This window comes from Phalangium opilio, unplaced genomic scaffold, assembly GCF_054372755.1.
Source record: "Phalangium opilio isolate 3A_F unplaced genomic scaffold, DU_Popi_V2 ptg000082l_1, whole genome shotgun sequence".
NCBI lineage: Eukaryota > Metazoa > Arthropoda > Arachnida > Opiliones > Phalangiidae > Phalangium > Phalangium opilio.
Genome location: NW_028324189.1, coordinates 2049269 through 2069128, shown reverse-complemented (window position 1 = coordinate 2069128; position 19860 = coordinate 2049269). Strand labels below are relative to the sequence as shown.

Sequence of the window (19860 nt, the reverse complement as noted above, 5' to 3'; positions counted from 1 at the left end):
CGAGCAAATTAAATAAAACAATCGATTTAGAACGACTAATTATCACGGAAAAAGGCTTATTCAACATCTTTTATGATTATTCCATGCTAATTTAAAATTTTCGCCCCCTTAGGCACCCTAAAAAAGGCCATCTTTACACTTTAAACGCTTAAATTTTAATTATCAAGGTCTTCTTACACAATATAGCTTACAAATATAATTATAATTAAACAAATTAATGTGGTAAACCTTCATTTCTACCCTTTGGAAACCTCAAAACAACGAAATCCAAATATTCATCTTTAATTGATACGATAAAGGCTCGAAAGATGCCGGTAGTGCATGCGAGAAAGATATCTTCAACTTAACTCCTCCCACAATTCTGTACTTTAGTCAGCTTAGGCCCCTTTATGTTTCTTAATTAATTCGGGCTAATTCATTTAATTACTTCAATATAAACGAGTGGTATAAATTAAAAAACACCCCTTTTCATCCCCTTCAAATTTCCACTTAATTTTCTCAACTAATTCTTATTAATACGACCCCAAACTACTCTTAGGCACCCGCTGAGTATGATATATTTTGTCAACCAATAATCAAACCGGATATATCTGGCGGGTGATTCGAAAAATTCTGTACTTTAGTCAGTCGATCAATTTCGAGTTTTTTCGCGGAAATCGAGCAAATTAATCAAAACAATCGATTTAGAACGACTAATTATCATGGAAAAAGGCTTATTCAACATCTTTTATAATTATTCCATCCAAATTTAAAATTTTCGCCCCCTTAGGCACCCTAAAAAAGACCATTTTTACAATTTAAACGCTTAAATTTTAATTATGAAAGTCTTCTAACACAATAATAATTACAAATATAATTGTAATTAAACTAATTAATGTGGTAAACCTTCATTTGAACCCTTTGGAAACCTCAAAACAACGAAATCCAAATATGATATATATTCATCTTTAATTGATACCATAAAGGCTCGAAAGATGCCGGTAGTGCATGCGAGAAATATATCTTCAACTTAACTCCGCCCACAATTCTGTACTTTAGTCAGCTTAGGCCACTTTACGTTTCTTAATTATCCCGGCCTAATTCGTTTCATTATTTGAATATAAAGAAGTAGTAATAATTAAACAAAACACCTTCTTTCACCCCCTGTAATTTACCACTTTATTCTCTCAAGTAATCCTGATTAAATCTATCCCAAACCACCCTTAGGCACCCGCTGAGTAGGATATATTTTGTCAACCAATAATGAAACCGGATATTTCTGGCGGGTGATTCGAAAAATTCTGTACTTTAGTCTGTCGAGAAAATTCGAGTTTTTTCGCGGAAATCGAGCAAATTAATTAAAACAAACGATTTAGAAAAACTAATTAACATGGAAAAGGCATATTCAACATCTTTTATAAATATTTAACGCCAATTTAAAATTTTCGCCCCCTTAGGCACCCTAAAAAAGGCCATTATTACAATTTAAACGCTTAAATTTAACACAATATAGATTACAAATATAATTGTAATTAAACTAATTAATGAGGTAAACTTTCATTTCTACCCTTTGGTAACCTCAAAACAACCGAAACCAAATATGAAAAATATTCGACTTTTTTATCGCTTTAAAAAATACAATAAGCTAGTCTTCAAATATCATATCAATCACGATACTAATCTTCATTAAAACTAGTTAATTATTTTCATCCCCTTAATTAATGGCGTTACGAAAAAGGCTCTACACGTGTCGGGAGTGAACTTAACTCCGCCCACAATTCTGTACTTTAGTCAGCTTAGGCCACTTTACGTTTCTTAATTATCCCGGCCTAATTTGTTTCATTATTCCAATATAAACAAGTGGTATAAATTAAAAGAACACCCCTCTTTCACCCCTTGTAACAACTTACTGCAGCACAGGGGATATAATGAGTAAAGGTCAGGAAAACAAAATATAAAAACAAGGGCTTTAAACTATAAAATCAAAAGTAGAAGTTGAGTTGGGGTGAAATCTGAATCATCCACTGTCGCTTTTAGCAAATCAATAACCTTTCAAACGGGTATAAAAAAACTAAAGGGGCATTGACAAAAACGAAAAAGGGACTGTGAGACGATATAACGGTTACATCCCTCTTCACTAAGATAAAAAATATATAGGTATAAATAATTTAGCTTAATATCTATATCAAAAGTTGCATTATTTTGATGGATACTTGAAACCGAAACCCAATTAAACTCTTAGGAAGCAATTAGCAACATACAATTTCTGAGAAAATGTGAGAAAGACCATCCATAAGGTTGTGCAAGAGCTATAGATTTTACTATTCTAGTGGACTTGAAGAAATGAGAAGAAAGGTGCACGATGTTGGTGACAGTGAGTCGGACCTAAATAAAAGAAGACGACCCAAGGGCTAGTAATAGCAGCCACATCGAGACCTTGATAATTAAAAGTTAAGCGTTTAAATTGTAATAATGGCCTTTTTTAGGGTGCCTAAGGGGGCGAAAATTTTAAATTGGCGTTAAATATTTATAAAAGATGTTGAATATGCCTTTTCCATGTTAATTAGTTTTTCTAAATCGTTTGTTTTAATTAATTTGCTCGATTTCCGCGAAAAAACTCGAATTTTCTCGACAGACTAAAGTACAGAATTTTTCGAATCACCCGCCAGAAATATCCGGTTTCATTATTGGTTGACAAAATATATCCTACTCAGCGGGTGCCTAAGGGTGGTTTGGGATAGATTTAATCAGGATTACTTGAGAGAATAAAGTGGTAAATTACAGGGGGTGAAAGAAGGTGTTTTGTTTAATTATTACTACTTCTTTATATTCAAATAATGAAACGAATTAGGCCGGGATAATTAAGAAACGTAAAGTGGCCTAAGCTGACTAAAGTACAGAATTGTGGGCGGAGTTAAGTTGAAGATATATTTCTCGCATGCACTACCGGCATCTTTCGAGCCTTTATGGTATCAATTAAAGATGAATATATATCATATTTGGATTTCGTTGTTTTGAGGTTTCCAAAGGGTTCAAATGAAGGTTTACCACATTAATTAGTTTAATTACAATTATATTTGTAATTATTATTGTGTTAGAAGACTTTCATAATTAAAATTTAAGCGTTTAAATTGTAAAAATGGTCTTTTTTAGGGTGCCTAAGGGGGCGAAAATTTTAAATTTGGATGGAATAATTATAAAAGATGTTGAATAAGCCTTTTTCCATGATAATTAGTCGTTCTAAATCGATTGTTTTGATTAATTTGCTCGATTTCCGCGAAAAAACTCGAAATTGATCGACTGACTAAAGTACAGAATTTTTCGAATCACCCGCCAGATATATCCGGTTTGATTATTGGTTGACAAAATATATCATACTCAGCGGTGCCTAAGAGTAGTTTGGGGTCGTATTAATAAGAATTAGTTGAGAAAATTAAGTGGAAATTTGAAGGGGATGAAAAGGGGTGTTTTTTAATTTATACCACTCGTTTATATTGAAGTAATTAAATGAATTAGCCCGAATTAATTAAGAAACATAAAGGGGCCTAAGCTGACTAAAGTACAGAATTGTGGGAGGAGTTAAGTTGAAGATATCTTTCTCGCATGCACTACCGGCATCTTTCGAGCCTTTATCGTATCAATTAAAGATGAATATTTGGATTTCGTTGTTTTGAGGTTTCCAAAGGGTAGAAATGAAGGTTTACCACATTAATTTGTTTAATTATAATTATATTTGTAAGCTATATTGTGTAAGAAGACCTTGATAATTAAAATTTAAGCGTTTAAAGTGTAAAGATGGCCTTTTTTAGGGTGCCTAAGGGGGCGAAAATTTTAAATTAGCATGGAATAATCATAAAAGATGTTGAATAAGCCTTTTTCCGTGATAATTAGTCGTTCTAAATCGATTGTTTTATTTAATTTGCTCGACTTTCGGAAATAAACTCGAAATTGATCGACAGACTAAAGTACAGAATTTTTCGAATCACCCGCCAGATATATCCGGTTTGATTATTGGTTGACAAAATATATCATACTCAGCGGGTGCCTAAGAGTAGTTTGGGGTCGTATTAATAAGAATTAGTTGAGAAAATTAAGTGGAAATTTGAAGGGGATGAAAAGGGGTGTTTTTTAATTTATACCACTCGTTTATATTGAAGTAATTAAATGAATTAGCCCGAATTAATTAAGAACTGACTAAAGTACAGAATTGTGGGAGGAGTTAAGTTGAAGATATCTTTCTCGCATGCACTACGGGCATCTTTCGAGCCTTTGGCATCTTTCGAGCCTTTATCGTATCAATTAAAGATGAATATTTGGATTTCGTTGTTTTGAGGTTTCCAAAGGGTAGAAATGAAGGTTTACCACATTAATTTGTTTAATTATAATTATATTTGTAAGCTATATTGTGTAAGAAGACCTTGATAATTAAAATTTAAGCGTTTAAAGTGTAAAGATGGCCTTTTTTAGGGTGCCTAAGGGGGCGAAAATTTTAAATTAGCATGGAATAATCATAAAAGATGTTGAATAAGCCTTTTTCCATGATAATTAGTCGTTCTAAATCGATTGTTTTATTTAATTTGCTCGACTTTCGGAAATAAACTCGAAATTGATCGACAGACTAAAGTACAGAATTTTTCGAATCACCCGCCAGAAATATCCGGTTTCATTATTGGTTGACAAAGTATATCATACTCAGCGGGTGCCTAAGGGTGATTTGGGGTGGTTTTAATAAGGATTACTTAAGGAAATAAAGTGTAAAGTTACAGTGGGTGAAAGGGGGTGTTTTTTAATTCATAACATTGGTTTTAATTGAAATAATTAAATGAATTAGGCCGGGATAATTAAGAAACATAAAGGGGCCTAAGCTGACTAAAGTACAGAATTGTGGGCGGAGTTAAGTGGTCCTAACGCCGTCAAAGTAAATCGTTATTTTTTAAAGAATTAGATGTTTTGAATGATAGAAAAGCTTAAATTCGTAAAATGTTAATCATTTTTAATTATAATTAAATGTATTTTACTCCCCATCGGTCCCCTTGGTGAAAAATAACGTTTAGGATGAAGTTTCCTCTACCGCCGTTTCGCCCGACTGGGATTTTAGTGATTTCCGACCTTAGGCAACCTTAGGCACATTCGATTTTTTCTGTACTTTAGTCTTGCCCGCAGAAAGTCATTTAGTCAAACAACAAATGCTAAGCCTAACCAACTTTCATCCAATAGAAAGGGGCGTTACTTTAAAATCATTGGTTTAATTTAAAACTTACGAGTAGAATACACTCTTTATATCGTCAATTTTGTTATTTACTGGAATTTGATTACGTTTTTACAATAATTCCTTCCACAATTAGTTAAGAATTTCACAAAATACTTATACAATACAAATTCCATTAGGCTTAGTCGCGTTCTTAATTTCTACCTGACCTTTAGGTTTGAACTTTTTGTAGGAGCCCGACTCCTGACTGTTACAACCTTGAAGGAGATAGAGATGGAGTAGCACTAACAGTGTAGCACCTCAGGCTCCATACCTATAAAGTTGCATCCTCAGATGCTCAGCGTTTCGGTGGGATTGAACGGTACTGAAACCATAGAGACTATAAACCCCAAGGAGTGGCAGGTCCCCCGCTCTACAAGCGCAAATAATGATGTTGCTCTAAAATTGGTACATGAGAGCTTCCGGCCCGTTTAATTTTGCTTAGCGGAAGTTGCCCTGTACCAGGAAAAAGGGCAACAAGTTGAGGCATTCCTTCCACTCCTCTACTTCCATTCTCTTTGCTGAAACGTCGAGGATGCTCCCTGTGTTTTTAAACCAGAAGCTAGTTCTCATATAAATACAATGGCGCTACGTGGCAGCACTTAACACTCGCCTACTGAAGGGTAGGGGCGTGAGCAAGGTGCATTGGGAGACTGTCATTGTCGCCGGCCCATCATTATTTTCGCAATTTCGCTCCATTGTACCTCTTTTCTCCCTGTTACAACTTACAAGTTGTACAACACGGAAGTGACGGAATGCTTGAAGTTGAACTTTTCTGACGTTAACTCTGACGTATTTTTCTAGTGTTTTAGCAGCTTGTTTATTATTAAATGGAACGTCTTTATAATCTTTGAGTCCCTTGTTTGTTTTATTTACTTTCTTGCGTTTGTTTTTCTTTCATTAGGACTACTTCATAGTTTTTGAGTGAAGTGTTTAATTTTAAGTTGAATTGAAAAAAATCTAGTTATGTAGTCTTTGAGCGGCTTGTAAATCCGTCAACAGAGATTTCTTAAAGTGGTGATTTCACCCTTTGATCTCAGCGCAGTAGTGGTGGTTCAGTTGTCAACTTGTCAGTGGTCCCGTCGCCGTTAGGCCTAAAAGCCTAATAAGTTCGGCTTCTTGGAAATAATCTTGTAAATAATTGGTTTTTTTCCACTCCTTAAGAGCCTAATCATGAATATCAAGTGTTTTTAAATTGCGCAACACTGCGAAAATTAGAAAAACAGACATTTTTCTACCATGAGTGTTTTTGGAGTTAAATCCGGACTATGAACTATCATGATGAATCCTCAGTAGGCCTTTGCCAGTTAGATTTTTATAATTTAAGTCTAAATATCGTAATTAATAAAAATCCTAGTAAATAAGCCTCGTTATCCATTAAAAACAAGTTTCGTCTGTAAATATTAAACCCCGTAAAAATAATATATAAAGAAAATGGCAAGCAAAAACGTCATAACAAGAGAATTGCATGGTAAGTTTATATTTTGTTATCCATTTAAATAGAGTAATGGCACCTACTTGCCTTTAACTGTATTAAGCTCTATGGGTAGTTAACATGTAGTGCCACTACTCTATAGTAGGAAATAGAGTAATGGCACCTACTTGCCTTTAACTGTATTAAGCTCTATGGGTAGTTAACATGTAGTGCCACTACTCTATAGTAGGAAATAGAGTAATGGCACCTACTTGCCTTTAACTGTATTAAGCTCTATGGGTAGTTAACATGGAGTGCCACTACTCTATAGTAGGAAATAGAGTAATGGCACCTACTTGCCTTTGACTGTATTAAGCTCTATGAGTAGTTAACATGGAGTGCCACTACTCTATTGTAGGAAATAGAGTAATGGCACCTACTTGCCTTTGACTGTATTAAGCTCTATGGGTTGTTAACATGGAGTGCCACTACTCTATAGTAGGTCAAAAATAGGCCAATTCTGACATAATAATTCACAATTTTGGGTTTTTTGTGAACCCCAAAACAGATAGTATTAGAAACGCGTTAGGTAGAAGCGTCAAAACCGCTTTTCGATGTATGGTTAAAATGGAAACGAAGCCTGATAAATATGAAAACAGAGTTTTGGTGAGAATTGCAATTGTTTTGACGTCACTTTTTACCAACACCTGTTAGCTTGTCATACCTTTTGCAATAACTAGTGTTTTTTCAGGCATTTTCCTCCTGTCGTATGTTTATATTTACTACCAAAGTTCCAACCAAGGTACTAGCGAACCTATTTTGTTTTTTTTTCTCCCGCATTGAAATTGAATTCATAGTTCCGTTTATTTATTTAAAAATAGATAGAGCACACATTCCATTATTTAGATATTCAGGGTGTAGAAAGTAAAAAACCACATCAGGTTAGTGAATTAAATTAACGGTTATTAATTAACCAATATAATTAATTTTAACATAAAGAAACGAATTATTTAGCTGTGCCTGATGATTGAAAATAGAAACTTCAACTTTAACGCAATTAACACCGAGATCGAAGTTATTAATCATATGATCATTCAGTTAGGAACTGCGCTCAAAACTATATTTCCTCAAGTGCCTTTAGAGTAAATTTAAAATTACTAATACTTATTTCCCGGGGTGTGCGAGTACTCGACTCGATACTCGATAACAACACATTGAGATACTCGAGACAGATTCGAGTAGCTTTTTAACATTTTAAATACTCGACAAATACTCGAGTCCGAGGCTTACAACTATAGCAGACGATGAGTTCATGAGCATTTATTTTGAAAATCACCTGTCCAATGTTTAATTGATCACTAACAATCTTTTTGAACTAGTTAGATGTTAGATAATTGAAAATCTTCTTCGTTATTTTCAAGAAATTAACAAAATTGCTACTCGACAAGTCAATATTTGAGACTCGATAATTACTCGAAAGAACCAAAATTTGACCTATCTAAATACTCGATACTCGAAAGTATTTTTGATACTCGGCTCGATACTCGATAAGAAATTAGTTTCGATACTCGGACTCGGCTCGAAACCGAAAAAACGGGACTCGCACACCACTGGTTATTTCAGCAGAAGTTTTTGTTAAAATAGTTAAGTTTTAACGTAAAACAGCCATATAATAAGAAAATTTGAAGTGGAACCTACGAGCCGTCTTCAAGCCATGTTGGAATACAATCAAAGTTTAGAATCAAAAGACCTGGTTTGCGGAGGTTTTTCAACGCAATACGCTTGTATGTGCGATTATCATGGACTACCTTATCGTGAAGAAGTTGCGTGGGATGTTGACACCATCTATTTGTCACATGATAGCAAAGAACTATCGCTGTTAGATTTTGATCATTTAGATGGAAGGTTAGAATAACTTGAACCAAGAATTTTTCTATACTCATTTAGAAATAAATAAAAAACCCACCTTGTTTAATTAATTAATTAATTAATTTTAAATAGGGATTTGGTTCCAATAATTTCGGCGTTATCTCACAATGCCTGGTTTACAAAATTCCGAGCTTCTAATATGAAATTGGTCCCGGAAGCTTTGGAACAGATTTTGGCTGTTATGAAAAAAACTGTCTCCATTGAGGAACTTTATTTAGATAATATAGGAGTTAAATGGTGTATATTCGTACTAATTATTGTTATAATTAGCCTTATTCCTGATCAGCGCCACCTACCCATAGCGGTGACTTTGAGAACTACTGTAAGCGGCAAGCCAATCAGATGTCGCTAAAATCTGGTGACGACACTGACTGGCACTCTCGGGTCTTACCAAAAATGACGTCACCAGATTTTAGCGACATCTGATTGGCTTGCCGCTTACAGTAGTTCTCAAAGTCACCGCTATGGGTAGATGGCGCTGATCAGGAATAAGGCTAATTAGCGTAATTACGTGATTTAATGTAAAAATTTGTATTTTAAAATAGGGATTTTGCTCATAAACTCGCATTGGCTTTGATAAGCAATCCAAATGTACCTTTTCATACTTTGGACTTATCAAATAACCTAATAGAAGATAAAGGTAATATATTTTCTAATTAATTAGAATTAGAACTAAATTTAATGATTTAAAGTGTTTAAGCATGAAATTGATATTTTTTGACACAAAACATTAAAGGAAAAAAAAAAATAATAATAATACAAGAGTGTGAAATTTAAAATTCCCTACCTTTGATTTTAAATTTAATTTTTTTAGATTATTTTTTTTGCCTTTTTTTCACCCTGATGTTTTAGGAATCAGTTATTTGAATGGAATTATTGCCAAAATCACCCAAGGTTAGGTTACACGTCATTTAGTGATCATTAATGTGAAATTACATCCCAAAAAATATTTCCCATTACCAGCATTTTTCTTATTGATATTTGAATATTGGCGAATAAATTTGTTACGTAGAGTTTTTGTTCCTCTGAGCATGTAATTGTCGTCAAAATTTTGTAGCTTTTTGTTAGTGTGAACCTTTTTTGATCATATTTGTTCATAATCTCCTAATTAACCTGATAATTTTGATTACTAATTGAATGTAATTTAATTATGAGTTTTGACTACTAATCCTTTGTTTTTTCCAGTTAATTTTGCGTTATTTGCTTCTAAATTCATAAACTGAGCATTTATTCAATTGTAGCTATCTTTTCTGTTTAATTAATGTCGTAATTGCGTTTCAGGAGCTGGTCATTTAAGCACGACAGTCGGGAAACTTCAAAGAGGCCTAATTCGTCTAAATTTGTCCAGGATTGGTCTCTCCGCTAAGGGGGTCAATTCTTTAGCTCACGCCTTGTCCTTGAATAAAGCCATGCCATCGACTCTAACCCACCTAAACTTGAGCGAAAACATTTTCAAGGAAGATATAAATGTATTTTAATTTCGTTAACGGAATCAATTAACGAATTTAACTAAATGTTTGCCCCCCCCCTTTTTTTTTCCTTTCTTTCAGAACTTGTACAATTTTTTAGCGCAACCAAATGCCCTAACCCATTTAGATTTATCTGGCACTGAATGCGCTCTTGATACCGTATTTGGTGCGCTTCTCAGAGGTTGCGCTCAAAATTTAAGCGACTTAAAACTGTCGCGAAATCTGTTTAGTTTGAAAAAGGCGAAAGATATTATTGTTCCTCCGTCTTTTAAGGCCTTTTTTTCGAGTACACTCGCTCTCAAGAAATTAAACGTTTCCAACAACAGATTACCTCTAGAAGCGTTAAAGTACAAAGATCTTGAATAATTAGAAACTAAGCATGGGCGAATACCACTTTTTTACTATCGAGACGAATATCGAATACCCAAAAATTTTCTTATCGAATACCGAGACGAATAATGATTTTTTAATCGAATATCGAATAGTTAGGCTTAATGAAAATATAGTCTTATCGAATACTCGTCAAATAATAGGCCTACTATTCGCGAATATTAGGCCTACTATTCGCGAATATTAGGCCTACTATTCGCGAATATTAGGCCTACTATTCGCGAATATTAAGCCTACTATTCGCGAATATTAGGCCTATTATTCGCGAATATTAGGCCTATTATTCGCGAATATTAGGCCTATTATTCGCGAATATTAGGCCTATTATTCGCGAATACTTGTCGAATATCAAGGCCTGCTATTGACGAAGTACTAAAGGAGGTTGTTAGTACCCATTTTTTACAAAATATTTATTCGGAAATGAAAAACGACTATGCTTTTAGTGAAAGTATATTTTTAGGGGTTAATATTTCACCACATTTTGTACACATCTTGGTGCCTAAAATAGCGGAGTTAGGCCTTGGCCCTTTGCGAAGGAAATTGCAGGTTGTCGAATATTTATCGAATAGTAAAGTCGGTATTCCATATTCGTTCGAATAGTAAAAATGGGTTCAAACGAATACCGAGACGGTTATTCGTCTCGATATTCGATCGAATTATTCGTTTTAGACGAGTATTCGCCCACCCTTATTAGAAACCTATCATTAGCTTTTATAAATTAAATATTGTTTTTGGCAGAGCTATGCTACTTGGTTTAGCTTCTAATGAGATTGCGACTGACGTTGCGTTAGATTTAAGTTGCAACGATTTAAGATCTCAAGGAGCTTTAGTTTTGGAATCGTGTTTGCCAGGAATTCGATGCTTGTGTCATTTAGACATCAGCGAAAATAGTAATTAAGTTAATTATAATGAAGCCCCCCCCCCCCCCCAAAAAAATCAAAATTAAAAGTCGCGTACGTCCTTTCAGATTTCGATGCCGATTTAGCTAATGTTATTTCAGCAGCTGGAAAAAACAAATCCCTTAAACATTTATACGTTGGAAGAAATTTTGCTACTATTAAACCAAAGTACGATTGGCCTAATTTAATAGATTAGGTTTTAAATTAATTTATTCGGGTTTGTAGACATTTAGGGCGAGTTTTGGATTCCATAGTGCAACTAATCCACGAAGAAGATTCGGCTTTAGAAACTCTATCTTTGGCCGAATCAAAATTACGTTCGGAAACTTGCGTTATTTTGAATGCTTTGGGCAGCAATCAAAGTCTGACTTCTTTAGACATTACCGGTAACTTTATGGGACCCGCCGGAGCCAAGACTTTGGCCAAAGCCTTGCAAATTAACACAAAATTGAGATCTATTTTTTTGGATAAAAATAATATCGGAGTTCAAGGGTTTATGGATATCGCCTACGCTCTCGATAAGTTAGTTTCGCGTCCGCGTTAAGCAGAATTAATTACTAATTTTTTCAATTAAACTTAATATTGAAGGAATTTCACGTTACGTTATATGCCGTGTCCCATAACAGACGCTACAACCGCTATGAAAGTTAACCCCGAAAAAACTGAAACAGCCCTTAAAAAAATAGAAGAACTCTTGTGTCGTAATGTCAATCCTCAAAAATGTAGTAATGGACAAGCTTTTAGGCTTCAACAAGGTTTCTTGTTTTCTTCGATGCAGCAGGTGCGACAACCTTTTTTTATTATAAGGCCTATTTCAACAACTTTGAGGCCGAATTCGACCGTGTCGAGGCCGATATTCGAGCGTGTCGAGGCCGGTATTCGAGCGTGTCGAGGCCGATATTCGAGCGTGTCGAGGCCGAACTCGAGAGCGTGTTGAGGCCGAACTCGAGAGCGTGTTGAGGCCGAACTCGAGAGCGTGTTGAGGCCGAACTCGAGAGCGTGTTGAGGCCGAACTCGAGAGCGTGTTGAGGCCGAACTCGAGAGCGTGTTGAGGCCGAACTCGAGAGCGTGTTGAGGCCGAACTCGAGAGCGTGTTGAGGCCGAATTCGACCGTGTTGAGGCCGAACTCGAGAGCGTGTTGAGGCCGAACTCGAGAGCGTGTTGAGGCCGAACTCGAGAGCGTGTTGAGGCCGAACTCGAGAGCGTGTTGAGGCCGAACTCGAGAGCGTGTTGAGGCCGAACTCGAGAGCGTGTTGAGGCCGAACTCGAGAGCGTGTCGAGGCCGAATTCGACCGTGTCGAGGCCGATATTCGAGCGTGTTGAGGCCGAACTCGAGAGCGTGTTGAGGCCGAACTCGAGAGCGTGTTGAGGCCGAACTCGAGAGCGTGTTGAGGCCGAACTCGAGAGCGTGTTGAGGCCGAACTCGAGAGCGTGTTGAGGCCGAACTCGAGAGCGTGTTGAGGCCGAACTCGAGAGCGTGTTGAGGCCGAACTCGAGAGCGTGTTGAGGCCGAACTCGAGAGCGTGTTGAGGCCGAACTCGAGAGCGTGTTGAGGCCGAACTCGAGAGCGTGTTGAGGCCGAACTCGAGAGCGTGTTGAGGCCGAACTCGAGAGCGTGTTGAGGCCGAACTCGAGAGCGTGTTGAGGCCGAATTCGACCGTGTTGAGGCCGAACTCGAGAGCGTGTTGAGGCCGAATTCGACCATGTTAAGGCGTAAAATTCTTTACAGATGGTAGACCGAAGAATGGTTCATCTACAAGATACGGTAGCTTTGGTGAAGCGAGCTTCCATTGAGGAAGTTGACGAAGACGATGAACGAGAGAAGGAAAGTTACGATAAAGGGGAAAAGAAAAATCGACTAGAGGAACAAGTTACTAAGGCAGAGTTGCATTTAAAAGACGCTAATAGTTCAAAACAAGTAACATATAATCCCCGAGTTAATATTTTTACAGCTCTTTCAAGAATAATTTTAATTAATTATTCAGCTGTTAACGAGGCTTCACGATGTTGTTTTGCAACAAGAAGTGGCCGGTGTTAATCCTGTTGAACTTAAACTACAAGATTACGCCGATGATTTGAATTCAACCATTGCAAACTACATTAAGGTCACTGCAAACTGCATGGTTGAATGTTTAAAAGAACATTGTCCTACTATTATGAGTGACGAAGTAATTATTCATTTTCATTTACTCTTTGTTTCAGTTTGTGATAAAATAGACCTTGTAGACTTTGACAGTTGACTAGAATAGGCTAGATAAGATAAAGGGATGTAGGTAAGATGACGTCATCAGTTAGCCTGGCCAACATGGTTAGTTCTTTTTTTTTTTTGATTAATCAGACAGTTCGTTTTGCTCGCCCGGGTCACTTGACTTAGCTGACCCCAAACGACAGTATTATCATGTAATCTATTAATAGTTGATTGATGAAATAGTCGCGTTATTGGTTTACTAATTTAAACTTAATGAATACTAATTTTATTTGTGAATAACGTCACTACATGTCACTACAGAACGATTTAAACACAACAAATTTTTTTAAATCATTTTTCTTAGCACTTACAACAAGATATCGAGCAGCTTTGTCGTCAACGCGAAGTTTTTCCTAATGACGTGGTTAAACACGCTCTAGTTGAAAGAGCCGGAGCTGATATCATGAACAAAGTTAGCGAAACCAACCTTTCCATAGCCGCCCATCTTTCAGATAGGATTTTGGACGAAGTTATTGATTGTTTGACAAAAAGTCATCGTGAATTGGTATACTATATAGTTTATACTTAAAAAAAAAAACCTTCGAAGCTTTGGCCTAAAAATGGCCTACTTTAGGCTGATGGTATGAACCAACAACGTAGCGCGACTCCTGATGTTCTTAGAGGTCGTTCCCGAATTTTTATGAATCCCCCTAATATTAGTAATGATATGGTCAGTAATTCTGGATTGAGGAGTAGCCGCAGTCGAGATTCACAGTTGGATAGTTATAGTGAAGGATCTGATTCTCCATCGGTAAGTTTCAAATGGTTTTAATTTATTTTTGCTGGGTTTGGGGCTTTGCTTTTTTGGGAGGGAAATTTGCGGTTGATTATTTAATTAAGTTCATTAAATTAATGAGATTGTTTAAATTAAATTAAATTAATGCTGCAGCAATTGGCTTGGTTGAATTTAGTAAGTTTTGGAACCAATCATAGTTGCAATTGCAATAGAGTGCTGTCAGCTGTGACGTCAGATCCAAGGTTAAGCGTCACGAGTCTGCCTTTAGCAATGGGCGGCCATGACAGTTACCGTTTTTTCTTTATGGGAAAGCAGCATGGGTGACGTCACTCCGGCGCTTCTGACAGCACTCTATTATTTAATTTTTTTATTTGTTTCAAATTTATTTAGTTATTATAATATTATGTTTAGTTTAATTACTCTCTTAATTACAATTAATTAACTCTTACAATTGTTTGTCGGTAGGCAACTCCTAAATTAGCTCACAAAAGACGAAGTGTTCATACAAGGAAACTTCGACCTCAGTCAGTTGTGGGTTAGCGTCTTTTTTCTCTTGAATTTTATTTATGTTATGTTTAATCATTACGTAACTGTAATTAAATTTAATGGCGATTACAGATAGCATAGAAGGTATAGCCGCTGATGATATACCAGATTTATTACCTAAAGAATCAGAAGGTTTTATTTCGTTAGATTTAGATCAGCGTCGATTCGTACCTGACGATGTTTTTCCCTCGTAATATTTCAGATAGTTTACCTAGTTTGTCTCCGACTTCCGATAAATTGGAGCATTTAGGAAAAGATCGACCGAAAAGGCCTAAAACTCGAGCTCCAACGCGACCTTGTTTGCAAAGCCGCGAAATTAGAGAAGATTTACAAGAATTAGGTGAAGGTTTGGAGAAGTTTTTCAAGAAACCCCCCATCAATAGCACTTCCGCTTCTCCAGATTCCGAGGATATTAGGTTAGATTAACTATTTATTAATTTTTTGCGGGGGGGGGGGGAGATTTTGGGAATATTCTTTTGACGTCGCTAATAATTGGACCTGGAAGATCGCGGAATTATTTTAGGGGCAGAACGAACAGTAATAGCACTACAGCGAGTGATACCCTTTCAATTACCAGTTTGGGCGGAGGAAGGCACATTAATTCTATAGAGAAAGTTACGGAAACTGTCACTGAACGAAAAGGGTCAGTCTTCTTCTTATTTATTAGTCTTATAATCAATTGGCCATATGTCTAATCAGCGCCACTAGCGGATGGTCTGAAAACTACTCCCATAGAGTCTAGGTATATTTAAGAGGGTTTGCAGAATTTCCGTCAGATGGCGCGGCGTTCGAGCCACCTGGCTATGATTCTGTAAACCCGCTTAAATATACCTAGACTCTATGGTAGTAGTTTTCAGACCATCCGCTAGTGGCGCTGATTAGACATATGGCCAATTTTTCACAATGAAACACGAAGAGTATCGTTTCTTTTTGTTCTTAAAAAGTAACTCGTACTTCAAATTAATTTTGTTTTAGAATCATTAGGGGAATCGCGAGTTTTTTTAGTCGAACTACGTCAGCTTCCAAAGACGAAAGTGCCATTCAAAAATCGCAATCCTGCGAACCCGTCGTTAAAGTCGTCAATGTGGCTGAACCTTTAAGTTTACCGACAGAAACGGATTCTTCAACTCCTCCTCCGCAAAAAACTGAACGAGAACGAGAACGAGAACGAGGGAATAGCGTTTTTTATCCATCATACACTCCACCAGTCTCAACGACGTCAACGACACCATCAGCTGACAAGTTCCTATCGGCTCCCCATTTGGAAATTCAAAACGGTCACCTAGTCTTGGAAGGAGTGAAGGAAGACGATATCAGCAACAAAACTCCGGCTTCTTCTCCCAAAATTGAGAAAGTTGGAGTTGGAGTGGCGACTGGCAACGTTTTAGCTGAAATGAAAGCCAGACAAGAGAAAAGGTCCGTTACTTCCATTAGTAGTAGTAGTAGTTGTAACGTCACCATGGTGGAGAAAAGTCAAAGTAGTATGTCGTCGGAAACGAATAACTTGCTGAAAGGAGTACGATTGAAGCCAACTGGATTGGCGGAAGCTTTGAAATCACCCACCGATTACGTTCTGGGGAAAGATTCTTCTCCTTCTAGTTTGCAAAATTTCTCCGATAATAGTCCCACTTCTATCGGAGATAGAAACAGTCCTCTTAGATCCTCAGCAGGCATCGCACCCGTATCTGGTCGTTTATCTGGATCTCCAGCCACTTCTAACACATCTCCAGGTAAATATTAAAGGGTTTTATCATATTTTGGGCGCTTATTAATGGCAAATTTTGTCAGGGGGGTCTCCGAGGCTAGGGGAGATATCAAAATTTTTTGGAGGTATGAAGGGAAACCTTAATAAACCCGCTCCGTTGGTACCACCCAAACCCCGTCCTAGATCTGTGGTGGGAATGGTTGATTCCAGGCTCTCTGGTAAATGGATGATTAGTTTTCTTTAGGTTTTACTTTTACTGGTAGGGTTTAATTTAAATTTTCCTTTGAAACTTAAGGAGAATTTACGATGAATATTGAAGATACCGATAAGGTCAAAAGCACAGATTGTATCGAATCAGTTGCTCATAGCAAGGGTAATTCATTTTCTATCACTTAATTATAATCTTAACTTAGTAATTAATCAATTAATTTTAAACAATTAAGCCTAGCGTAAGGATTTATCAAGGTAAGGTTAGTTAAACAAACCCCCAATTACAATTAGGCAGTTTTAAAGGGAGGGTGAAGTAGAAAATCAAGTGATTTTTAATCGATTCTTCTACCAATTTTATGACCAGTCTGCATAGTGAAACATTCGGGAAATACAGATTCCGAATGATTTTAAAATTCAATTTAGGTTTAGATTTTAAGGATAATTTTAAATAAGCCCCTCCGACCAATCGCGTAACGCCCTGCCTTTTTGTTAACAAAATTCTCGTGGCACGCGCCATGTCTAAAGAAATTTATCACGAGATTTGATAAAATTAGGCGCGCGACGTGACAATCGTGGCGCGAAACATGGAACGTGCCACGAGAATTTTGTTAACAAAAAGGCAGGGCGTTACGCGATTGGTCGGAGGGGCTTATTTAAAATTATCCTTAAAATCTGAACCTAATTTGAATTTTAAAATCATTCGGAGTTGGTATTTCCTGAATGTTTCACTATGCAGGCTGGTCTTATAATTAGTATAGAAGAATCGATAAAAAATTACTTGATTTTCTACTTCACCCTCCCTTTAATTAGATTTTTAGCGTAATTTTTTTTTATTGACGCAAAATTGGAAATACGTTAATTTTTTAAATTAGAATCTTCAACAACTCGTATTCGCTCAACATTTTATTCAAGCGACGCTTCTTCATCCATGATTGGGGGTAATTCGACCAGCGATAATAAATCTAGCGATAACTTTGTTAGTGGACGCTGGTCGTCGTCCACTTCAGTGGGTGTGTCTTGGTCAAAGGAAACAACTTCCGAGGTTGTTTCCTCCTCTTCTACCACGCAAAACGCGTCTACCACGATCACATCCAGTGATCGGGATGATGAAAATGATCAAGCTGATGACGTTGTCGACGTTTGATGAAAGCTATATAGCCCCTTTTTCAAAAAATATATAAAGGAAAAAAAAAACAAAACTGATATTAATTTTTGCGTGAAAAACTAGTGATATAAACTAATTTTCCAGCGACTCGTGGCCAAAATAAGCTTCTTCTTCATTCCGTATTTTTTTTTATATATATAACTAATTTATTGTTAATGATTAGAACTTTAGAAGTCTTCCGCTACAACTGCCTTCGTTTGAATTTTGAAATCATAAGAATTAATTTCACTAATTAGAGTCAGGAAGACAATCAAATTAAGTCCATTCTTCGCTTTTTACAAGTTTATCGTCTCTCCCTCTTGCGAATCGTTTTAATTAATTTAATACCTTAATTAAATTAAATTAAATTAAATTAATAGAGGTAAGTTACATCTTGATCCTCATACCATTTTTTTTTTTGGCAACGTAGCTCTACGATTGAGAACCAATTAAAAAAATATAATAAAATAAGCTGTGCCAACTTTTATATTGATTGCGATAAAATATACGCTACTATTATTAAATTAAATTAAATTAAATTAAAAACGTTCCTTAAGTTTTTTCGTAAACTAACCGAGCATTCCGCCTTCGTAACGTTGCTATTTATCCAGGGGGATCGTAAAATTAATCGTGTTAATTACTACTAGGGCCAGTATTTTCCCCTTTTTGCAAAAAAAAAATACTGAGCTAGTTTTTACGTTAATTTTATATATATATTTGCCAAAATAAAAAAAAAGGAATATAATAATGAAAAGCGCACTCGTTCTCGCTTCAAAACTACTACAAAATAATTATAATTAAAACACACCCATTCCACGAAACGAAATAACATTTTTATTAAAATGATGAAAAAGAAACTTAAATATTTAAAATAATGGTTGTACGATTGTAAAATGTTTTGTTTATTTTATTATAGGCAACTTTGGTTTATTGTTTTTTTTTTTTTTTTTTTTTTTTTAATCCTATCATTTCATTAATTAAAATATTATTATTAAGATTTTTAAATTAGTGAAATTTGTAAAAGTTTTAATAATATCGTTAAGATTCCGTTCTTTTATATAATTAAATTTTTGTGCAATATCCCCTCCTGTCAATCAATCGTTTCTAACACAGTTTTTGAGCTAACATTGTTTATATAAGTGGCAGCCTCATCGTATTATTATATTAAAAAAAAAAATTGGTGCTGTCTATAGACGCGTAAACCTTTGTTACATTTTACTTAAAAGAAGGTTTATATAAATAATATCTTTTAGCTAATTAGATTAAATTGTACTAAATTACAAAAATCCATAGAATAAAATTAGTTCAATCTTATTCCTGACGTTTCTTTTTACTTTCGACCATACCAATATGAACTCGACCAGAACCTCTCTCGACCAATAGGGACTCAGGTTTTAGACTACGCGACTTTCAGATTTTTGGTAAAGCCGGTTCTAACGTTGATCTTCAAAATATTTTAAAATAGTGAGAAAAAAGTTGATTTTTGTGTGAAATAACTGTCATATGTGGTAAATATAACAGCGCGGAGCGTTTTTATCAAAAAATATCCAGAGGAAATTCGTCGATTCTTTCTCCGGCGAAGAAATTAAAAATTTAAGACGCTAAGCCTTGGTGTGTCGAAACTGTCAAATTAAAATTTTAAGGTGATCGGAAATAGACAACTATCAAAATGGTGCTTCATGTGTGTCAGTTCGAACACGTGGTTCGAATCAGTCTTTATGTGCGCGTTTATCATCATTATTTTGGATAACCCATGCTTATTTATGACATCATCATGAGGAAATTGACTGGTAAGTTAGTAAGTTAAAATTTTATGTTTCTATCTCGGTTTATGGGCTCATTCGGCCGGGGTTAGGTTCAAAACATATTAATATTGAAATTAATACCACTTGCGTAAGAAAATTAAGTTTATTTCGATAAAGAGAATCCCTAGGTACAGTTTT

At 35.9% G+C, this 19860-nt stretch overlaps 1 protein-coding gene across 2 annotated transcripts; it reads left to right on the top strand.

The window, feature by feature from the left end:
- Positions 1-5909: 5909 nt before the first annotated feature.
- On the top strand, positions 5910-19231 carry LRR (capping protein regulator and myosin 1 linker 1 leucine rich repeat protein). 2 transcript variants are annotated; one of them, XM_089847491.1, is made up of 27 exons: positions 5910-6698; positions 7210-7307; positions 7393-7443; positions 7523-7582; positions 7656-7783; positions 8307-8546; positions 8643-8807; positions 9116-9210; positions 9423-9464; positions 9852-10039; positions 10121-10386; positions 11168-11319; positions 11397-11496; positions 11554-11850; positions 11917-12109; positions 13058-13246; positions 13314-13496; positions 13881-14081; positions 14151-14327; positions 14778-14847; positions 14931-14990; positions 15061-15274; positions 15364-15501; positions 15834-16588; positions 16647-16781; positions 16859-16936; positions 17646-19231. In XM_089847491.1, the coding sequence occupies exons 1-27, from the start codon at positions 6662-6664 to the stop codon at positions 17915-17917; spliced, it is 4584 nt and encodes a 1527-aa protein (XP_089703617.1). In that variant the 5' UTR covers positions 5910-6661; the 3' UTR covers positions 17918-19231. The 2 variants fall into 2 exon arrangements, with proteins under 2 accessions (XP_089703617.1, XP_089703618.1); XM_089847492.1 differs by lacking the exon at positions 9423-9464.
- Positions 19232-19860: the final 629 nt, after the last annotated feature.

Excerpts from the sequence above, each read along its gene's own strand:
- LRR (XM_089847491.1), top strand. The coding sequence starts at position 6,662 with ATGGCAAGCAAAAACGTCATAACAAGAGAATTGCATG. Across the intron at positions 7,308-7,392 it reads AATATGAAAACAGAGTTTTG|GCATTTTCCTCCTGTCGTAT; the intron begins GTGAGAATTGCA and ends GTGTTTTTTCAG. Across the intron at positions 13,247-13,313 it reads ACGCTAATAGTTCAAAACAA|CTGTTAACGAGGCTTCACGA; the intron begins GTAACATATAAT and ends TTAATTATTCAG.